Source organism: Vanacampus margaritifer, chromosome 6, assembly GCF_051991255.1.
Source record: "Vanacampus margaritifer isolate UIUO_Vmar chromosome 6, RoL_Vmar_1.0, whole genome shotgun sequence".
In the NCBI taxonomy this organism is placed as follows: Eukaryota; Metazoa; Chordata; class Actinopteri; order Syngnathiformes; family Syngnathidae; genus Vanacampus; species Vanacampus margaritifer.
In genome coordinates, this window is record NC_135437.1 from 28097605 (window position 1) to 28120497 (window position 22893).

The 22893-nt window shown below is 39.9% G+C and overlaps 1 protein-coding gene across 7 annotated transcripts in view; it reads right to left on the reverse strand.

Annotated features, from left to right (window-relative positions):
- Nucleotides 1-22893, reverse strand: part of LOC144053321 (unconventional myosin-IXAa-like) — a 101137-nt gene that overhangs the window by 15650 nt on the left and 62594 nt on the right. For 5 of the 7 annotated variants that reach the window (XM_077567664.1, XM_077567662.1, XM_077567659.1 and 2 more), the window contains 22 exons: nt 22195-22311; nt 20676-20810; nt 19583-19704; nt 19350-19491; nt 15961-16156; nt 14836-14955; nt 13352-13427; nt 12326-12472; nt 11300-11339; nt 11080-11202; nt 10220-10300; nt 10027-10137; nt 8971-9093; nt 8748-8897; nt 7548-7849; nt 5822-6961; nt 5606-5675; nt 2615-2712; nt 2354-2460; nt 1488-1708; nt 1268-1384; nt 471-659 (listed from right to left, as the gene is read on the reverse strand). In XM_077567664.1, the coding sequence (XP_077423790.1) occupies nt 471-659; nt 1268-1384; nt 1488-1708; nt 2354-2460; nt 2615-2712; nt 5606-5675; nt 5822-6961; nt 7548-7849; nt 8748-8897; nt 8971-9093; nt 10027-10137; nt 10220-10300; nt 11080-11202; nt 11300-11339; nt 12326-12472; nt 13352-13427; nt 14836-14955; nt 15961-16156; nt 19350-19491; nt 19583-19704; nt 20676-20810; nt 22195-22311 (3927 nt within the window). The remainder of the gene's footprint in view (nt 1-470; nt 660-1267; nt 1385-1487; nt 1709-2353; nt 2461-2614; nt 2713-5605; nt 5676-5821; nt 6962-7547; nt 7850-8747; nt 8898-8970; nt 9094-10026; nt 10138-10219; nt 10301-11079; nt 11203-11299; nt 11340-12325; nt 12473-13351; nt 13428-14835; nt 14956-15960; nt 16157-19349; nt 19492-19582; nt 19705-20675; nt 20811-22194; nt 22312-22893) is intronic. The other 2 variants (XM_077567665.1, XM_077567660.1) reach the window with 1 other exon arrangement.

Consider the following 22893-nt stretch of genomic DNA (forward strand, 5'->3'; position numbering starts at 1 on the left):
TTTAAACAATGTATTTGTACGTTAGACTTATAGTAGGACTCGAAAGTTTATTTGTATTCAAATTAATCTTGCAAACAATTATCGGCTTACGTATGTCGGTAATCGACATCGGCACTTTTTAAATTACTGGTTTGTCGGTATCGGTTGAAAATAGCATTATCGTGCATCCCTAATAATTATTTTTATTATTGTTATTATTAAGGAAAAGCAGCTGCATAATACACCATTTTTGGAGGTGAAATAATTGCAAAAAAAATTGCTAAAAACAAAAAAAAGATACCTTAGTCCAAATTGCTAGCTGACAGTTGTTCATTGAACCGTTAACACTTTTATAACATTACAGCCGTATGATCACACTCAGAATTTTTAAAAAATATTATTTAGAAACATACCGTATTTGAAAAGGCCTCAAAAAGATGCAATAAAAGCAGTTAGCAGTAATTCCTTCCGTTGATTCCGCTTCTTCTTACCCTGCCGATGGTCCCCTCCATGGGCTTGTACTCGGTCATGAACTCGTCCAGGAAGACCTTGAATGTGTTGACCCACACCTTGACCGGCGACTCGCGCCAGTCGCGCTGCTCCAGCCGCATGGTCTTCTCCAGGATGTGCTCGAACAGGGCGTACAGGTCCTTGTAACGGATACTCCTCCCGTCGTCCATCTGCCACGGCGACATGGAAAATGTTTTTATCTCAATCAAACCCAAAAACGTATAAATATGTTTTTAATACTTTGTATTTCACTCCCAAAAACGTATCTATACGTTTTTTTGGTCTTATTTCTATGCTAAAGCATAGAGAAGGCTTTGATACAGCTTCTGACCTGGAGAGGTTGCTTAAAGCAATAGTAGTTATGACAAAAACGGCCAGCAGGTGGCAGCAGAGTATAAGAGATCAGCCAGAGCCATTTCGCAACAAGCTCTTTTTGACAGTGTTTTCAACAGGTTTTAGAATATTGATGAAACTTAGCTATATTCTGATGCTAATAGCTGCAAAACAGAAACCGATCAAGATATACTTTTTTTCCTGATTAAAGAAGAGAGTCTATTCTTTCTTTTGGTAGGTTCCATGTTTTTATATCAATAGAACACATTATTTTGTGGGCCTTGCAATATCAGTCAAAATCCAGTAAAACAGCCGGGAGCGAAGAGGGTTGCTTCAGTGAAAATGGCTGGCAGTGAATGAGTAAAGCGTGTGAATTAAAAGCAAAACAATGCTAATTGCATTTCCCCAGTTTAACAAATGGAGGAGAAGCCTTCGGGGGACTCACAGCCAAGGCAGTGGAATACGAGTTGAAGATGTTGATGCGGAACTCTTTCAGCGCTTTCTTGAAGACCACATCCACCATGGTGTCCTTCTTGCCGTTTTCACTATCTAAGTCAGCAATCTGAAGGCAAAAACATTCTAATATTATCATCTTCTCATGTTACGAAGTGAGGTAATCACATGATTAGAAATGATTTTGGGGGGATATTTTTTTTAGCTGTGACCTTCTTCAAGAGGAAGTCGTTCATGGTGCGATAGTCGTGAGCCGAGCTGAGGATATGCAGCGCATCGTTCTGCCACTGGGCGGGTTCCAGGGCCACGCTGCTGATCTTGAGGCTGCGCCGCCGCTTCATCTTGGGAGACGGCTCCTTGTTCTCCTTACTGTCCCGCAACCGCCGCGGGGACGCCGCCTCCAGGTCTGGGCTGTGAGGAGGGGACGGGACCTCTGATGGACGGACACGCGGAAGGGAAAGGAAGTTGAACGCTCTGCAGTTAGCAGGGGTGAATTAGTTTGGGATTTTTCATTATATACTTAATTGTTATTTTGTTTTAACTTCTTTTTTTTTTTTTTTAATTCAGTTAGTTCTTAGAGTGGGTATTTTAGTATATATATATATATAATGTTTCATTCAGTTTTTATTAGTTTTAATAATAGCTTCTTTTTATGCATGAAGTATTTGTCAATACCAAAATAAATTAAAAGTTTAAAATGAAGCCAGAAAGCTCAGATTTATGATATTGACAAAGATGAAAACAAAGGACATTCTTGCTGTAATTATAGTTAGTATTATTTCGTTTTATGGTGTTTTTATGTAAAAGGAATTAAATATATTTTTGATTTGGGTTCTTATTTTTTTAATTAGGATTTTTTTTTAAACATTTGCTTGACTTAAAAAAATTAGAAAATCAGAATAATTCATTTTTAAATAGTTTTTGGCATTTTTTATTTTTAAATTTTCACTCTTATTTAATTTCATTATTGAATTTTTATTTTTTTTTAATTTGAGTTTGAGTAATTTCATTAGTTTTCATTAGCTCTAATAACCTTGGCAGTACTTGGCAATACAATTTTAAAGCGGACATCAATTACCAGGCATCTCGGCAGCACTTTCACTCCTGCCGGCCAACTTCTCCCTGGACAATTTCTTCCCACTGTGTTTGCTTTTACTCCAGAATCGCATCTTCCCTTTCATTCTGCTAAAATGAATCATTAAAAAAAAACACACACACACATATACACATTTAGACAACGAGTGACAAAACACATTTTGCTGTTATTTCTGTGGAGATGTTAAATCCGTATCTTCATACTTTCCCTTCATTCTATTTTCCTTCACCAGCGTTACCGTACCTTCCATCCTGACTGGAGGTTTTCCTCAGCACCTCTACTTTGCCCAGATCTCCCGATGACATGGTCTTATGGATCTTCTTGGGATCTTTATGGGAATCCTGTCACCAATTACAAAGCATGACAATGAGAATGCAGAATGATGAGCACGTGCTCCTCTATTGGCTGGCGGCGTTCTCGGATGCTGCGGTTGTAAATGAAGGAGGAGCGCTAACGTTGGTCGCTAGAATGTAACCAACAACTACAGTCAGCATACGCTACTCATGAAAAAGTTAGAAGAGTTGGACTATCCAGTGGAATTTCAGAATGGAGCTGAAATGCACTACAACCTTTTCCAGTGAACTCAATTTGACCCTTCTTTAAATGTTTGAATGTTCAACTGGGCGGAAGTGAAAGGTCCTCGTAGTTTAAAGTCGCTTCTTGCGGTTGTCAAAGGTTGGAGCCTCGTACATAAGTGGCGAAAGTCTTCAAGTGCTAAAGTAAAAACCCTCCCACAGTTTGGCTTTAGCCCCTGCTGCTAATGGAGGACAAAAACGACCAAAATTCTAAATATATATACACACACACACACACACAATTTCAAAACTGCATTTTAAGTCTATTTTATCTTTGTCAGATATTTACATTTGTGTGATGATCTTAAAAATTAAAGTATACATATATATATATATATATATATATATATATATATATATATATATATATATATTGTATATAATTCAAAAGAGGGGTAACAACATGAGCTGGGCAATTTACAAAATGCAAATGACTAAAATAATAAATAAATGATAAAAGTGAAAATAAAACCGATATACAGGTAATGTATGTATATATATACACACATATACAGTATATACATACATACATATACATACATACACACAGACATAGCTACCTAGCTAGCTAGCTCCCTAGCAGGTAAACGAGCACCAGGGGAGATAGCTGGGGAGTAGCTAACTAGCTAACTAGCACCTGAGGCTCAAGCCAAAGTGTGGCAGGGTTTTCAGTTTCTGGACCTGGATTTGCCACCTCTGCCAAAAATACTGAAAAGAGTCCACATGGGGTTTGTTTACATGACGTATTTCAAACAGGCACAAAGTGTCATCCGCAAGTTGTGCTAGAGATACAGAGAGACCGGGTCACAGAAAGGCATCAAAGGTCATGTATAGGTCAAATAATGGATCCAACATCTATTGTGAATTTTGCCAGTTGTGGAAAAAAAGCATCATCCTAAAAATAAAGTTCCCCAGTAAAGGTGAAAGTGCATTTTAGGTTCATCCTGAAATTTCGCCAAATATCCACCACTTTTTGTTGATATTCTCTTTTCATGCTGCATTGAATGTTGATTAGTAACAAGGAAGAGAAGGTGCACAGGAAGTGATGCTCCAGCTCAAGCATCATTAGTTGAAACGTTCCAACCATTCTTAGCATGCATCAGCGCATATTCGCTTTTCAAAGTCGGATCAGTGAGGCCGTGCAGCAGCGAATCCACAGACGATACGTTTTCTAAGCAGAGGGAAAACCTTTGAATCGTTTCAGTTGGTGGTTACAGAAAGGTTGCGATGTTAGGGGGGCTCCTCCCCGAGACGTCGGCGGAAGTGGCGGGAAAACGGAGGAGGCCGGGGGGGGGCTGGGGGGTCCGGGAGGCCACGTGATTTACCATCTCGGAGTCACTGTGGCAGTCAGCCTTGGGGCGGGCACGCGGGGGGCACAGGGAGGGGGGCAGCGTGCGGGAGTGGGCGGGGATGTAGTATTCGTCCTCGTCCTCGTCCGACTGCGTGGCTCCTTCCGAGTTACAGCGCGTGAGGAAGTCGGAGCGCGTCCGGGACATGCGCGGTTTCTTTTTGGGGCCCGGGCGGCCCACCTGCTGCCGGGCAACCACAGGGACGGAAAAACCTCAAATCCTGCAAGCCTCTGCTCATTGTTACAATATGGAACCCTTTGGCAACAGAAGTTTGATGTCGACATTTTATAAAAAAAAAATCCACTATTTAAAATAGATTAAAATGAGCTATATTCTAATACTAATTGCTGCAAAACGGAAACAGATACAGTACAAATATACCTTTTTTTCTGATCAAAGAAAAGACTCGGCCAGCAGGTGGCAGCAGAGTATAAGAGATCAGCCAGAGCCATTTTGCAACAAGCTCTTTTGACAGTGTTTTCAACAGGTTTTAGAATTTTGATGAAACTTAGCTATATTCTGATGCTAATAGCTGCAAAACAGAAACCGATAAAAATACACTTTTTTTCCTGATTAAAGAAGAGAGTCTTTTCTTTCTTTTGGTAGGTTCCGTGTTTTTATAGCAATAGAACACAATATTCTGTGGGCCTTGCGAAATCAGTCAAAATCCAGTAAAACAGCCGGGATTGAAGGGGGTTGCTTCAGTGAAAATGGCTGCCAGTAAATGAGTTCAAAAGATTTCAAGTCAGGGCTTTCATAAATGTAAGAAAATACTTTTTAAATACATTTATATGAATAGCAAATTTCAAGAAAACCGTATATACAACAGTAGATACAAAAAAGGCCTTTAAAGTTCTATTTTCTTAGAAATGTATGGGAAAAAGAGATTAAAATAATCAATTCATAGTTTTATGAATAAATATCAGACTCGAAAAGAAAAATCGATTTGATCTCGATAGAATTCATATTGCACATATCTGTCCGACCACTTTTTTTTTTTTCACACGACATACCATCACAACAGTCAAAAGTCGACTACTGAGCGCACCCAATTCCCTGCAGCCAATGATGGCCAAGTATCATCACGGATCACAAGTCGGATGTGTGTTTTGACCGCTATCGAACCCCTGAGACTGACTGACCGAACCCCCTGGGGGTTCCATCAAACCCAGGTTTAGAACCACTGATTTAGAACCAAGACTGCAAAAGAGATGAAGTGAGTTGGTCGGTCTTCAAGTCAGGCTTGGTTGGCACAGTGCGGTGTTTAACCAACTGCAGTGTGTTAAGTGTGTGTTTGAGTGTGACTCTACCTCTCTGGTTCTGGAATCATCTCTGAACATGGAAAAAGATCTTCCCTGGTTGACCAAATCCTTATCGGACCTGCAAAGAATACTTGCAGTTAAATCCATACGTTCTTTGTAGACCACATGTGGCTGGATAATAAACGAGTAAATATGGGATAACTTATGTACATTTATTCTAACAATATGTGGCTGGGTATTGGTCCTGTTGTGGTTTGGACTTACTTGGAGAAGGGCAGCTTGCGCCTGGGAGGCGAGAAGACCGTGCTGGTGGGTTTCTCCGTCATGTTGACGATCACAGACTGGGCCGAGCTCTTCTTCTGGGCTTTGGGTGGTTTGGTGTCAAGGAGCGGGCTGGGTGCTACCTGCCCAGGTGGAACCATTTTCTTCTCCTTCTGAGCTGCTTGAATGGGAAAAATGCTGGATTTGGCCCCCAAGGGGGTCTTCTTAATGTCCACTTCTGAGGAGCAAAGTCCAGGTACTTCTGGACTTGCCGCATGAGTGGTTGTAGGCGGCACCACAGAGGAATTCGATTCCTCAAAGGTGGACTGCGTAGTCCTTTCATTTAGTGGTTCAGTCGTAGATCCTACCTCCAAACCTGATGTGTCTGATCGTTGAGAACTGGATTCTCTATCTTGAGAAGTTCTTTCTGGAATTTGGGGCACCAGCGGCCCCTCCTCCAGAGGACTCTCCTTTTGCATGCTGATCAAGACCACGACGGGCCTTCGAGATGTGGACTCCCTTCTGTCACTGTAAGATCTGCCGGGGCTTTCACCTTTTGGTTCTCGAACGGGACTTTGGTCTGAAGCGATGTAAAAGGTTGCCCTTGGAGCCTCCGTCCTGAGAGGTGACTCCATCTTGAGCTTTTCATTGTGGTTTGAATCTCTTTCTGGTTCTTGAGCGTGATGGTCTGAAATCAAACGTTCCCGAGACGCGGCCGATTGGGATCCAAAACCTCCAGAACCCTCCATCTCCATGTCCTCGACAGTGAGCATCTCAAAGCTGTCAAGAGACCCGAGAGGAGACGGTCTGCGATGGTCCTCCGGGGGACAGGCGCCGCTGTCTGGCCCCACCTCTCCTTGAGGTGGCGTGCCGGCATTGCCGGAGCGAACCTTGAGAAGTTCCAAGCTGAACCGCGCCTGCTCCAGTTCTCGCATCCGCCTGCTCTCTCTCTTGGATCGAGTCTTGTGGCTCGCCTCGTCCACGTTGCGACTTCGATCGGAGTCTTTCTCGGCGAGTGCAGAGTCTTCCGCTGGTTCTCCACAGAGGTTATGTACTCTCTCCGGTTCGGACGAGGTGAGGTCGTCATTGGGTTCTTGAGTGATGGGTGCTGGTGGTTCATGCTGCTGCTTCAGTACTTGGAACCTAAAGAAAAAAAGGAAAAAGATTGATTACAAACTTGTGGTTTTCGAAATGTTTTCAACAGGTTTGTAAATAATGATGAAACTTAGCTATATTCTAATGCTAATTGTCGCAAAACGGAAACAGATACAAATATACTTTTTTTTGGAGAGAAGGGGGTTGCTTCAGTGAAAATAGCTGGGAGTGAATTAGTTAAGCGTTCTAGTTATATTATATTATTATTATTATTATTAATATATTTATATTATTATATTTGTCTGTTATTTAATTCAATAAAATGTAAAATTCAACTTTAAAACCCTAAAATTAAAAAAATAATAATAATTATATTTACTGAGAAATTATTTTATTTTATTTTATCATAATTTCTTTGTGAATTGACAATTTTTTTAAAGTGAAAATAACTACAATTTCTATAATGTCCTTGTTAAAATTACAGATAAAACTTATACGGGGAAAAAAAGAAGTGTTTTTACGAGAAAGTAATAATGTGTTATTTATTTCACAGTATTTTTCTGGCGCCCCAGTCACCGGAAAATTTCTTTTTTTTTATGATTTTTTTTTACAGCGCAACAGCCGTTTTGTGTACCTGCAGCGGGCCAGGTAACCCCTTCCCATGGCTTGCAGCAGCGTCACAGTCCTGTAGGTCTCACAGTAGCGTCTCTTCTCAACAAATCCCCTCCAGGCCGCCTGGACCCTGATGGCCGCCGCGGTCCTTCGACGGCAGCAGATCCTCCAGCTCCTCTGGATGGCCACGGCCGAGTCCCGCCACCGCAGGAACGTCCGGCGCTGCCTGCAGCGCCTCCAGGCTGTCTGGAGGCACACGACCGCTTGCTCCTCCAGCCTCAGATCCTCGGCGGATTCTCTGAGAAGGCAGCATCGCCACCATCGCTGCAGAACAGATGAAGAAAATCGGACATAAGGTTTCAGGTTGTTAGAAGGGAAAATCATTTTGCCACTTGCTGTCGACCAAGGTTATTTTAGTTAACGAAAACTAACAAAAAATAACTAAAACTAAAATTCTGAAAATAATTTTGTTAACGAAATAAAGTAAAAACGAAAATGCTTTTTAAAAAAATGAAAACTAAATGAATCTACATTTTATGTTTTCAAAGCTAACTAGAACTAACTATAATTAAAGTTTAAATGTCTTTGGTAATTAATTTAATGCATGAGCCTTTGGGGATGATTTTAAAAGTGATTTTAAGTATATTTATTTTGATATTAACCGTAATAAAGACGTTTATAAGCGTGTCCCACAGAAGTGATGTCATCTCGCAGCAGCCAATAGAAAACTACTACTGCAACCAACTAAAGCTAAACTAAAACTAAGCATAAAAAAAATAAATAAAAACTAACAGAATCACCCTGAAAACGAATTAAAACTAACTAAATAAATAAAAATTAAAAAAACTGAAATAAAAATCAATGTTTTTCAGGTCTCAACCAATCACAGCTGAGCTTCAGAAAACAGGTGAGCTGTGATTGGTTGTTGCCTGATCCCTGAGCAACAGTGATGTCATCTTCAATTAACAGCAAGTGGCAAAATGGCCGCCCGCTGAGATGGATAAAAACGGCTGGATTTTGCTTCATAAGTCTTATTCCACAAATGTAACATTAATTAGAATTTAGAATTAGAATAGAATTAGTCATGTTTTGACTACTGAGGTCTCATATAACATATTATTGTCAAAAAATGTTTACGGTTGACTTCCACTTTTAGAAATTTGTGAACAGTCACAGATTTGCCTACAACAACAAAAAAATGCAGTCCATTAAAAATGGCCACCTGGATGACACGCGCAGCCAGCCTCATCCTGACAAAATTCTTCCTCTCCAGGACCGCCCGGAAGCGGCGCTGCAGCGTGACGATGCGCCGCAGAACTTCCTGGTGGAGGAGGGTGTGAAGACGCTGACGCTCCGCCTCCCGCAGGAACACCTGCAAGCCCCGTTGAAAAGTTGATTGCGCTCACTCACAGGAGAGATCGAGGAGGAGCTCGCAGCTGTGTTACCGTCGTGTTGCCCACTTGGTAGCCGGCAGGCATCAGATGGATCTGCCTGAAGAACTCCCTGATGCCCGACTTGGTCGCGCTCGTGCCTCGAGGCAGCAGCACGCGAAAGTGACAAACAAAATCCTGAAAAGGAGATTGCGGTCATGGTGAGCAAACCCTGAATTTAGTGCAGATGGAGGAAGAGTTTATGAGTTTTGACTCGCAGCAGAGAACACAAAGGACAAGCAGAGTTGGGTTTTGTGCTTGAATTTGACATATGAGGTATTTTGTCAAATGAAGGATGTCCATTGAATTAAAGCTTGAAATCATAACAAATATGAACGAGACAGCTAGAGTTGGACGTCTTTGGATTCACTAACATTCGATTCACTCAAAATAAATAAATTAAATATATGATGGTGTCAGCGTGTATTCGTTAGCCCCAAGAACATGAGTAGCCCACAGGTGTGTTCTAAAAAGAATTCACCAATGACACTGTGACTTGCTAAGAAGAATTAAAACTGAAGATTTATAAGTTATTTTTCTGTTTATTTATTTAAACTGAAAATTAAAAATAAATAAATGTGAAAATTAAAAACGAATATAAAAAATATCAATCAAAAATCTTGTTTTTTATTTTTGTATTTTATATATTTACATATATATCATTTTTAATTCATTATTTTGTATTTTTATTTTTTTTATTCCATTTATATAATTTTTTTTGTATTTAATTTTTGAATAATATTTTTTAAATCAGTTTTTATTTTCACTTGTATTCATTTATTTATTTAGTCATTTATTTATTTATTTTAATTTGGGCAGTTTTAGTCCTCCATATGAAGATGGCACACAAAATAAAATGGATTGTGTTTTAGCTCACGGTTAACATACCGTCAGAATCTAATTTCAGTCCATGCCTGAAATGCTAATCGTCACTGAAGACGTCATCTCCACATAACATGAGAAACTTTTCACTGCATTTCAATCCAATTCCAGGGAACTGCTCACAGCGGGTCAGTAGGCGCCGCTGCTGTTTTTGGTTAGCAACCGAGGTCAAGCCTGGATGAGCTTTACCTGGAAGGTGTACTTGATGCTGTAGCCCGATTGTCGGATACGGACGGTTTCTAGCATCCCCGTGTAGCGCAGCTGTCTGAGCACCAAGCTGTCATTAAAACGTAACGGGAGCTAAGAAAGACCAGAAACATTTTAGTTTTAGTTTTAATTGAACAGAAAAGTAAACCAAATGACAAATGACTTTCTTTTGTACCTTTTCAGCATTGGAGCGGATGCACTTGACAAAGTATGGCTCGGATTGGTTGAGAGTCTCCATCAGTTTACTGAGAGAAGCCTGCATACATAAACACATTCTAGTCGTGTCCAGTCAATTTTGAAAATGTAACCATTTCTTTGGTAGAATAATCCAACAGGTATAAACCTACAATTGACAATTTCATTCATCCAGTTCAACCACCAGCAGTACATTTTTTGGATATATTTTATTTCTGCCATGTGCTGTTTGGCACAACCCTTTTATAGATACTCAGGTACTGAAAAACATACACGACAAACAAATACTGCTGAATAAATTATTTATACTGTAATTAAACAAAGTTAAATTTTACTTGAATTCTAAATTAATTTTGTATTGCAGTTAAAAGGTAAAAAAAGAAAAAAGAAATCTGTGCTAATTTTCGAGTTTATGTTGAATAATGCCTGCTAGCTATGTTAGCTGCTATGCTAACTAGTAAAGAACAAGCTTAGCTATAAATTGAAAAAAAAGAAAAACTGTGATATGAATGTCTTGTCTGAGACACACAATTATGGCTGAAAACATTGATGAAGACTTACGTAGATTAGGTCTTCCTATGGTCAGAGAAAAATAGGTCGATGAGATCATTTCTGCTGAGTCATGTAGCTCAGTTTTTTCCCTCTTCGTTTTAGTAACACAGTTGTTGTCGTGTAAGTTGACAGAAACCACTTCAGAGCATAATTATCACTACGATATTCAAAATATGTATAAATATAAATACAGTCAAACAAAAAAAAAAGCTGATTTAAAAGCCAACTTTTAGCCTGTGTAATTTCCAGCAAGCGTCCAGCGGGGGGCACCAGAGAGCGATCACTGACCTGGAACTGCGCGCTGATGCTGGGCGGTTTCTTCTTCTTGTGCAAGTGAAGCAGCGACTTGGTGATGCGGTCGTGGAGCGTCACGCTGCTCAGGTGCCGCAGAGACTTCACATCTAACAAGTGCTACCGATATATATATATATATATATTTAAAACATTAACGTAACATAATTAGAATATATGGAGTCATCTTTCGTAACAATTTGATGATATGTCCTACCTTGGGGAGGCTGGGCTTGATTTTGCAGTTTTTGTTTCTTCTGAAGAACAGAAAGAAATTATGAAAGTTATTTCCCCCCCCACAGAACATGCATTTGGTTTTGTTATAAATAAATTATGAATCTTCATGTTTCCCAAACAATCACGACTACTAGTAACAAAGAAAAATACTATATAAAAATATATAAATATAATATATATAGTAAAATATAAAAATAATAGTAAAGTAAAATATATATTTTTAAATATTTATATAAATTTTGTGAATAATTGCAAAAATAATCTAAAGCATATTTTAGCGTTATTTTAAAGAAAATTCTCGCATTAAAATGACCAGAATAAACCAGTCAAGCCAAACAAATAAAAACATATTTTAAAAATTATAACCACAGATGGCAAATTCAGGTCCAGAAAGTAAAAACCCTACCACAGTTAGCCCCAGGTGCTAGCTAGCTTGCTCCCATGGTGCTCGTTTACCTGCTAGGGAGCTAGCTAGCATCAGGTACTAGCTCCCTAGCTTGCTCCCATGGTGCTCGTTTACCTGCTTGCTAGCTAGCATATGGGGCTAAAGCCAAACTGTGGCAGGGTTTTTACTTTCTGGACCTGGATTTGCCACCTCTGATTATAATTTTTTTTGACAGAATCACTAAGCTAAATGTTTAAACTGTCCATAATGTCACAGTGACATTTCTTAATCTGTTATAGTAAACTTATTTAAAATCATTTAAGTGAAGTTCCCCCTCTTACAGTGGTGCCTTGAGATACGAGTGGGAGTGGCCAACAATAGGCCGATTCTTGGTCATGAGATGAGAGAAAAAATTTGAGATACAAGTGCGCTTCAGTCTGCCACCACTAGATGGCGGCAGCTAACAACATAACAACAGGCCATTCTAAATGCTGTTTTCCTTGCAGTTGTGGGACAATACGACTTGGTGGCTTAGACACCACAGAAGAAGGACAATAGCTCAAATATTCCGCATTTGTAGAATATGTGAAGAGCAAATCTTTTTTTTTTTTTTATTCTCACAGTAAGATTCCCTGAGCTCGTTCCAGCAGTTTGCTGTTGGCCGAGTTGACAAAGATGCCGTCCTCCCCCAGGGCCGTCGGGCTCCCCGCCGACGGCAGCCGACTTGACCTCGGGCCGCGACCATTGCAGCCCACGCCGTAGCCATCCCTGCAACAGAGGCGGAATATGAAAAGTGAAAAGTCGGGCTTCCTGTTTTTGCAGATGAGGGAAGACGACCAGAGGTAGTAAATCCAGGTCCAGAAAGTAAAAAACCCTGCCACTGTTTGGCTTTAGCCCAATGTGCTAGCAAGCTCCCTCCCTAGCTAGCTCCGAGGGTGCTCGTTTACCTGCTAAGGAGCTAGCTAGATAGCTAGCATCAGGGGCTAAAGCCAAAATGTGGCAGGGTTTTTACTTTCAGATGCTAGCTAGCTATCTCCCTAGCTGGTCCCATAGTGCTCGTTTACCTGCTATCGAGCTAGATAGATAGCTAGCATAATGGGGCTAAAGCCAAACCGTGGCAGGGTTTTTACTTTGGGTGCTAGCTAGCTAGTTCCCTAGCTAGCCCCTATGGTGCTTGTTTACCTGCTAGGGAGCTAGCTAGCCTCAGGGGCTAAAGACAAATTGTGGCAGGGTTTTTACTTTCAGGTGCTAGCTAGGTAGCTCTCATGGTGCTCGTTTACCTGCTAGGCAGCTAGCTAGCTAGCATCAGGGGCTAAAGCTAAACCGTGGCAGGGTTTTTACTTTCAGTTGCTAGCTAGCTAGCTCCCTAGCAGGTAAACGAGCACCATGGGAGCTAGCTATGGAGCTAGCTAGTTAGCAAGCATCAGGGCCTTAAGCCAAACTGTGGCAGGGTTTTTATTTTCAGATGCTAGCTAGCTAGCTCCCATGGTGCTCGTTTACCTGCTAGGGATCTAGCTAGCTAGCATCAGGGCCAAACTGTTGTAGAGTTTTTACTTTCTGGACCTGGATTTGCCACCTCTGAAGACGACGCGTCAGCTGCTAACGACGGGCTGATTTCTAAGAAGACGGACAACTTTGAGGACTCACCAGCTGGCTTTCTCGTTTAGGGTGTTGGCGCCTTGAAGATCAGACAGCGGCGAGCGAGGATTCTTCCTGGTGATGCCTGTACCCAACGGAAAGACAGGAAAAGAAGATGACGTTATGCATTTCACAGACTTCATAAATAATTGTAATACCTGCAGACAACCGATGTGTTTATTGATGTACTTTGTATTAATTTTAGATATATGATTTTAGATATAAACTATCAAAAATAAATTCAAACCTATCTGCACAACAACTCTGTGAAATATGAATGTTTTTGCCAGTTCTGATGTGATCACATGTTGTCAAGTATTTTGACTTCATAAAAGACGGAATTCCCCTTCAGCAAGGAATCTTCGGGGATTTTTCGACAACGACTTCCTTGGAAAAATCGGTCATCATAGTGAGAGTACACTCGCTCTGTCACACATTGACTTATTTACAACACAAACATTTGTGCGCAACAAAAGCCTCCCATTATTTTTCTATTTGGGCCATTTTGTCATGTTGCACAGTTTTCTGCCAAACAAATCCGATTCCATTGAAGAACATGTTGTAAGAAAAAAAAAGTCCAGTCAGGCTCCTGACAGTCCACAGGGGACCGATTCCATTGATTTTTCCGATTAGTCGAAAAGGAAATTGTGCGGTCCAGCTTCTATTTCTTATGGTAATAAAAGCTTCTCAGTTCACGCGTTATTGACCACAAGTGACGGCCTCAACCTGGAATTGATTTTGGAGAGTTTTCACTTGAATCACCTCAGAAATTTGCCGCCACTGTAAAACCCCTTCAGGCGCCGGTTTCCAAAAATGCGCTATGAGTGTCATTTCATTGAGTTGGACATATTTCTTGTCTTAAATCAAATATGGTGCGGTCAATTTTGTGGTAGGAATTGACGTTGCACTCTTCACTCATTCACTCGCAGCCATTTTGACTGAAGCAACCCCCTTCGCTCCCGGCTGTTTTACTGGATTTTGACTTGATTTTGCAAGGCCTGAATATTGTGTTCTATTGCTATCAAAACATAGAAACTACCTAAAGAAAGATTAGAGTCTCTTCTTTCGTCAGGAAAAAAGTATGTTTGTATCCGTTTCCATTTTGCAGCAATTGGCATTAGAATATAACTAAGTTTCATCATTATTCACAAATCTGTTTAAAACGGTAAAATAGCTATTTGCAACATGGCCCTAGTTGATCTCTTATACTCTGCTGCCACCTGCTGGCTGTCTTTTCTAATAACTATCATTGCTATAAGCCACCTCTTAAGCTGAGAAGCTGCATCAAAGCCTTTTCAATGCTCTAGCATAAAAAATAAAAAAAACATAAAATGTATAAATACGTCTTTGGTACACGTAAAACATTTAAAATAGAACGTATTCATACATTTTTGGGAGCAAATGTGTTAATGTCCTGTTTAATGTTACCAAATTGGACTCGTGTTCAAAAATCCTCCACATGGTTCGAATGAAAGCATCGTGGACCTACTTACTATATTTCTCGTCTTTGCACCTTTGAAGGATCTCAAGGCTCCTCTGGTGAACCGGGTGATGAAGGAAACTGAAGCTGTCGACAGTTTTGACGGCGCCAAAGGGGGCAGTGGAATCGTGACCTAGCAATCAGATGCAGAAAATTAATAACGACAACAATAATAATAATAATAAATTGCATACATTTGATTTGATGTCAAATGAGACAATTATTGTGTCTCAAATAATTTCTGTGACCAAAATTCATAGAGGCTCTTGCAAGGTTCGGAACAAATCTGACAATATTCTTATGTAAACAGATGACATCATGGTGGAAGTAGAGATGTCAAAATTCATTGAAGTAATCGGCTATCAAATTAATCGACAACTATAAGACAAAGACATCAAACATCTGTTTTTAATTTGGAAACCAATGACCGAATGGTAACATAGTACAACATCAATCCTCGGGTTTTAATTTATTTTTTATTTTATTTTTTTTAAAACACTACAGTATACAAATACAAAGTACAAAATAACCACCAATGACTGGTTAATAAACAGTAACCAGGTAAAAAAAAAAAAAAGCGTTTGTAATACACCTTAATGCAAAATTAAAATGAATCTGATTAGTTGATTAATCGATTTAATTTTGCATTTAAGTGTATAAAAACAAAATTTCCCCCGTTTACTGTTTATTAACGAGACATTGGTGATTGTTTCAGAATTTGTATTTGTATATAGTAATTAAAAAAAAAAGGGAGGAGTGATGCTGTACTATGTTATCGGTTCGGTCATTGTTTTCCAGATGTTTGAAAATGTCATATTTTCAGAAATGTACAGAAATCAGTGAACAATTACTGTTGATATGCTGAAATCAGAGGATTTGGACAATTAAAAAAAATAAAATAAAAACGATTACTCGATTATTAAAATAGTAGTCGATTAATTTGATCATCGATTACTCTATTAATTTTGACAGCTCTAAACTGGAGTGAATCATGTCATGTTGCACACTTTTTAAATTGTACTAAATCGTAATAGAGTGTACATGGTATTGGTAACCAGAGTCAACATAGCTGTTGCCAATCATTTTGTCCCATATTGCACCTCTCGTAGCAGTATGAAGTGAAAAGCGGCGATCTGACCTGTCTTCTTTGGAGTGTGTCGGCGTCCGGCCTCCCTGAAAGCCACCAGGGCCCTGAAGAAGGCGCGCAACACGGCCCAGCGGAAGGTGGCCACCGGGTCGATTCCCATCAGGCCGCAGATGAAAGCGTTCTTGCTGCTCTTCAGCAAAGCCACCACGTCGGGACGCATGTGGTCCGTGTTCTTCTCCCGGAAGTCCTGACATATGGAAGTCAGTAGGGATATCGCAATATCGGGATATCGCAATATCGGGATATCGCGATATTGAAACAGCCACTATATCGTCGTCGTCATGTCACGATGTTAAAAAGGTCAGGTTGATTTTCATTTGTGCAGTTCTAGCACCCTCTGGTGGCTAGTTTTTTTAGTGCGGTTTAATTTTCATAGAGATGTTTTGGCCCTTCTATAAAGAAACTTAGCTATATTCTAATTGCTGCACAACGGAAATAGATAGAAATATACTTTTTTTTCTGGTGAAAGAAGAGACTCTTAATCTTTCTTTTGGTAGGTTCCATGTTTTTAGAGGAATAGAACACAATATTCTGTGGGCTATACAAAATCAGTCAAAATCCAGGAAAACAGGAGCAAAGGGGGTTGCTTGAGTGAAAACGGCTGCGAGTGAATGAGTTAAGTACAAAAACACAATATTGTTCTTTTTTGGTATGAGCTCTTTTTTTGTTACAATATTGTGACCTTTTTTTTTTTTTTTATAACGCCAACCTCACAATATCGTGATAATATCGTATCGTGATGTTTGGATATCGTTACAGCCCTAATTTTAAGTGTGAGTTTGCGACGTAATAATGGCGTGATTCCCAAGTGCACGGCCCGCCACTGTTGCTAGCACAGGTGGCAAGTCCAGGTCCAGAAAGTAAAAAACCCTGCCACAGTTTGTCTTTAGCCCTAGGTGCTAGCTGGCTAGCTAGTTCCCATGGTGCTTGTTTACCTTTAAGCTAGCTCCCATGGTGCTTGTTTACCTTTTAGCTAGCTCGCTAGCTAGGTCTCATGGTGCTTGTTTACCTTTTAGCTAGCTCGCTAGCTAGCTCCCATGGTGCTTGTTTACCTTTAAGCTAGCTTGCTAGTTAGCTCCCATGGTGCTTGTTGACCTTTTAGGGAGCTAGCTAGCATCAGGGGCTAAAGCCAAACTGTGGCCGGTTTTTACTTTCTGGACCTGGATTTGCCACCTCTGGTTGCCAGAATATGTAGCAGGCCGATGAAAACGCAGCTGCCGGGCCATACAACAGGCAAAGTTTGGTCGTAGACGGCATTTCGGACCGCCGTGCTTGAAATTGTCTTCTGTCGCCCAATGAGTCATGTGACTGGTGAGCCGGACGTATCTCACCTCTCCATTGCCGAGGATTCGTATAATCCCAAACACTCCAGCGCTTCCAGCACATGTGCTTCTTATCAGAGCGCAGCTGGGAGGCGAGCGGGAGAATTAGATTTAACGGCAGGGGGAGAAAAAAAAGGAAAAAAAGTAGGTCGACAGCACGACAAGAAGTTCATAAAAGGCTTTGACGAAAAGAGAGGAAACAGAGTTGATCTGTGAAGTGGGCCAATTATACTTTCGCTGCGACGTCTCAACACAATCAGCCTTGACAAAAGCCCCTTTCATGCTGTCTGTAAAAGTCGGCCTTTTCCGCCTTTTTCTCTGGTTCTGTTTTGTATATTGTCCAAGAAAAGAAGGCAATGGCTCATGTGATTACTGAAAAGTGGCGTGTTGCCGTGTACACCAAAAGTGCAACTAACTTAGAAAGTCATCATGTGAACGTGGATTCACTTTAGGACCGGAGTGAAATGTATCGTATCATAATTGGAGTGAATCGGAGCAAATCACATTGTTGAGTAAACCGCAACCGAGCCCTTCCATTAATAGGCAGTAATTTCAGTAATCACTCGAATTGTAGTGAATTGTGCTGTTATTGGAGTGACTCGTATTGTAATTGCAGGAAATCATAATTGGAATGAATCGTATTGTTGAGGGAGTGAATCACAATCTAATTTGTACAATAACTGGTGTGATTGTAATTGAAATTAATTGTAACGCTAGGTTTAAAAAAATAAAAAAAATTATCAATATACAATCGATATTCCTTTTCGTAGCCCGATCTTGATTCATAAAACCCGTAAATTGTTAAGATTTTTTTTGTATTTACAGTTATTCAATTACGATTATGAAAATAGTGTTTTTATCTCATCGTTGCTGATGTCAATGTTTGAGTGATTATAATATGTTACTTTTGTTAACAAATATAAACTAATTATTTAACCAGTTACCACCTCCGCATACCAGTAGTCTAACTCATTCACTTGCAGCCATTTTCATTGAAGCAACCCCCTTTGCTCCCGGCTGTTTTACTGGATTTTGACTGATTTTGCAAGGCCCACTGAATATTGTGTTCTATTGCTGTAAAAAAAAAAAATGGAACCTACCAAAAGAAAGATTAGAGTCTCTTCTTTCATCAGGAATTTTTTTTCTATCTGTTTCCGTTTTGCAGCCATTAGCATTAGAATATAACACTTGGGAAAAGAGCTTGTTGCAACATGACCCTGGTTGATCTCTTATACTCTGCTGGCCGTTTTTGTGATGACTACCATTGCTTCAATCATTCTCTTCAGTTCAGTTCCTTTTGTATGCTCTAGCATAAAAAAAGCATACAAAACGTACAAATACGTCTTTAGGAGCACGGTAATATTTAAAAATAGAACATATTTATACGTTTTTGGGAGCAAATGAGCTCATTTGGAATTTAATGCTTGTGGAATTGTTATCATGTAGAAGAAATTATGTCCCATAAATATATGTATATGAATTAGATTGAGTCAATCAAATCAAATGGAAATTGAAAAACTGAATCGAATTGAACTCTTGTGAATCGAAATCAAATCAATTCAGGAAATTAGTATCGATACCCAGCCCAAATGAATTTCATTTTATTGTGTTGCATTGTAAAATGGAATGAATCATATCGTAACTGGAGTGACGCGTAATCTGATCTGATCACAATTGGAGTAAATTGTAAAATAATCGTATTTTATACCATCACAGTGGAATTGTGCTGAATCATATCATAATTTCAGTTAATAGCATCGTTAGGTACAGCGGTAGCAAATCCAGGTCCAGAAAAAAAAAACTGCCACAATTTGGCTTTAGCCATTGATGCTAGCTAGCTCCCTAGCAGGTAATCGAGCACCATTGATGCTAGCTAGGGAGCTAGCTAGCTAGCTAGCACCTGGGGCTAAAGCCAAACTGTGGCAGGGTTTTTAGTTTCTGGAATTGGATTTGCCACCTCTGCTTAGCGAAGTCACTGGCGGACATCTTACGTTGCCACTTGCTAGCTAGCTCCCTAGCAGGTAATCGAGCAGCATGGGAGCTAGCTAGGGAGCTCACCTTAACTCCGTACTTGACTTTGCCGGCGTAGTGTCGGATAATGAAAGCGGGCTCCATGACGGCGGGGAACTCGATGTAGTTGTTTCCCTCGTGCTGACGCTTAAACTTGTCCAGCAAGGTCTGATTGGACGCCTGAGGGAAGCTGCAGTGCAAAGGTCACAACAACAACAACATTAACACAAATAAAGTCGCTTGCCCACAAAACATTCTAGAGCATCCAGCAGGTGGCGTACTTGCACTCCTCGTCCAGCAGGTGGAAGAGCGCGGTGGGCTTTTTGCTGATGAGGTTGATGCAGCTGCTGTTGTCGATGTAGTCGATGGTGTGCCAGCTGATGCCCTCAGCTCGGTACTCCTCCTGCAAACAAACGGAAACACGTGGCAGCAAAACCTTACAGTGGTCTTCCTTTCAGGGATTTGTTTTTCAATATTAAAGTGGTAAGTCAACCTTCAGCATTTCTTGTCAATAATATGTTAGATGCGACCTCACTAGTCTAAGCATGACATTTGTGGAATATGAGTTATGAAGCAAAATCCAGTTGTTTTTAGCCATCCCAGGGGTCGGCCATTTTGCCACTTGCTGTCGACTTAAGATGACATCACAGTTGCTCAGGGCTCAGCAACGACCAATCACAGCTCACCAGTTTTCGAAAGCTGAGCTGTGATTGGTTAATATGAGTTAGGCAGCTAAATCCAGTCATTTTTATCCATCTCAGAGGGCAGCCATTTTGTCACTTGCTGTCGATTGAAGATGACATCAATGTTGCTTAGGTCTCAAATAACAACCAATCATAGCTCAGCTGTTTTATGAGTTAAGCAGCTAAATCCAGCCATTTTTATCCATCTCAAGGAGTGGCCATTTTACCACTTGCTGTCGACTGAAGATGACATCACTGTTGCTCAGGGCTCAGGCAACGACCAATCACAGCTCAGCTTCAGAAAACAGGTGAGCTGTGATTGGTCATTGTCTGAGCAATTTTTAAACATTTCTTGACAATAATATGTTAGACGTAACCTCACTAGTCTAAGCATGACATTCTGATTAATGTGAAATTTTTGGAATATCGCATGACTTCACTAGTTAACTCACGATTTTATATATGTTCTAAATGTACAATATTTTTTTTATAGGTTTTCATACTCTTGTTAACAAAAGTGGGAAAAAATGTGAAACTAAGAGAAATAGTTCAAATGAATTTTTTACGACTATAGCCGTCAATGGCAGTGAATGAGTTAGAAAAAAAAAAGGAGCGTATTTAGTTGGCACTGAATTTGAAAAAAAAAAAGAAAAAGATAAATAAAAATGAAAAGAATGTAAGAAGCGTGTACCTGCTCCAGTTTGAAGATGTGCTGGTTGAAGTAGTGCTGCAGCCGCTCGTTGGCGAAATTGATGCAGAACTGCTCAAAGCTGTTGTTTTCATAGTCCTCAAATCCAAAGATGTCCAACACGCCGATGGAAAAGATCTGGAGGGAGGCAATGTGCATTCCTCAGCGATAGTTGCACCGTTTTATACGCTGAAGTGCTGCTCAACATTGACGCAAAACAAAAAGACATCCCGTAGTGTCATGGCGGAAACCTCACATCTCCAAAACCATCACTTTTTTATTTATTTTTTTAAATTTATACAATTTCGATTTTTTTCCCCCCCAGAATGTAATTTTCTTCTTAATTTTTTTTAAAAAAAGAAGCTTTTTTGGATTAACTAATTCACTGCCATTGATGGCTATAGACGACAAAAATTCATTTTAACTATTTCTATTAGTTTAACATTTTTTTCCACTTTTTTTTAACAAGAGTATGAAAACCTAGATTTTTTTAAATTGTACATTTAGAACAGATATAAAATTTGTGATTAATCGTCATGCAATTAATTACGATTAGAAATTTTAATCTCCTGACGCCCCTATTTTTTAATAATCTTTCTTTTTTAAATCGCGTCAGGCAAATACATTTTTAAATTGTAATTAATCGCATGACTTCAATTGTTAACTCGCGATTAATCATAAATTTTGTATCTGTTCTAAATGTAAAATTAAACAAAAAAATCTAGTTTTTCATACTCTTGTTAATGAGTTAACTCATTCGCTGCCTAGTTTAAAATTTTTTCCCCACTTTTGTTAATAAGAGTATGAAAACCTAGGGGAAAAAATATTGTGCATTTAGAACAGATAAAACATTTTTTTTGATTAATCGTGCGTTAACTATTGAAGTCATGCGAATAATTACAATTAAAAAATGTCATCGCCTGATGCCCCTAATTTTTAATAATCTTTTCTTTTTTTTTTAAAGATTATTTAAAAAAAAGTCTAGGTTTTCATACTCTTGTTAACAAAAGTGGAAAAAAATGTTAAACTATTAAAAATAGTTTAAATGAATTTTTGATGTTTATAGGCGTCAACGGCAGTGAATGAGTTAAGAGAGCCCTGAAGCTCCATAGCTTGATTTCTCATTAGTATGCACAAATCTGAAGAAGGTGGCCACTCAACGAAGGCCTTTCATTAGGCAAATTGGTTCCTTCTGAAAACGGAAGCCTTTTTTCCCTCCTCAAACGTGTACAGTTGATCATTTTCTATCTTATTGGAAGAGAAGAACAATATCCTTGATAACAAGTGCAACTGCATGATCAACATGATGTCAGCGCCAAGGGACAACAAAGGCGCACACACACACGCACTGAGGTCTGCCGGGGGGGGGGGGGGGGGGGGGTGTTGTGGTAACATGAGCTAATGGGGAATTCAACGCCATCTGCCCCAATATTTCTGACACATGCACACACACACACACACACACACAGGGGAGCATCCTGAACTGCGACTCAGACCTCCCACGGGGACGGACGCGTCTCACCTTTGAACTGTCCTCCAGGTCCTTGTTGTTGAGCAGAGCGTGATTGGTGCGGAAGACGATCCAATCAAAGAGAGCGCTGTACAACGACTTGGCCATGGAGTCCCGCACGGTGCCCGCCTACACACAAAGTCAAGTTAGCGACTTGCAAAATAGAACCCATTTTATAGGACAAGTGTGTTTACAAGTTCCCGACGTTTTGAAAGTACCCTGAATGCACCATGTTGCTTGCCTAGCATGTGCGTAGCTTAGCATTTGTGATTCTGCCACCCCTCTAAGCGTCCTTTAATCTGTTTAACGACACCCCAGTTGGACTTTACTATAAAACTAACACACACAACAACAAGAATGACACAAATTGTGTATTTAAGTTCAAAACCTATTGTTAGCGTATACTCCATGCACGCATGGCACCACACTGCCCCCTGGCAACTTTTGCATTATTGATTCTTTGTGATATTTTTAGCCGCTCGGGCTGTGATGCTTCAGACGAGTTATGCAAGAAGGTTATGAATAATTCAAGAAGAAAAATCATAATGCGGTTTTAAAAGGGAACTCGGGGACTGACAGTTGTGATGCAAATGTTTTAAGTATATTCTTTTTCATTTCCTTGCTCAATTCTTTTCTACAATATGTCTCTATTAGATCACCTGAATACATTAGGCACCTTTGTTGAATACTGTCTTTAATCAAAAAGAAGCC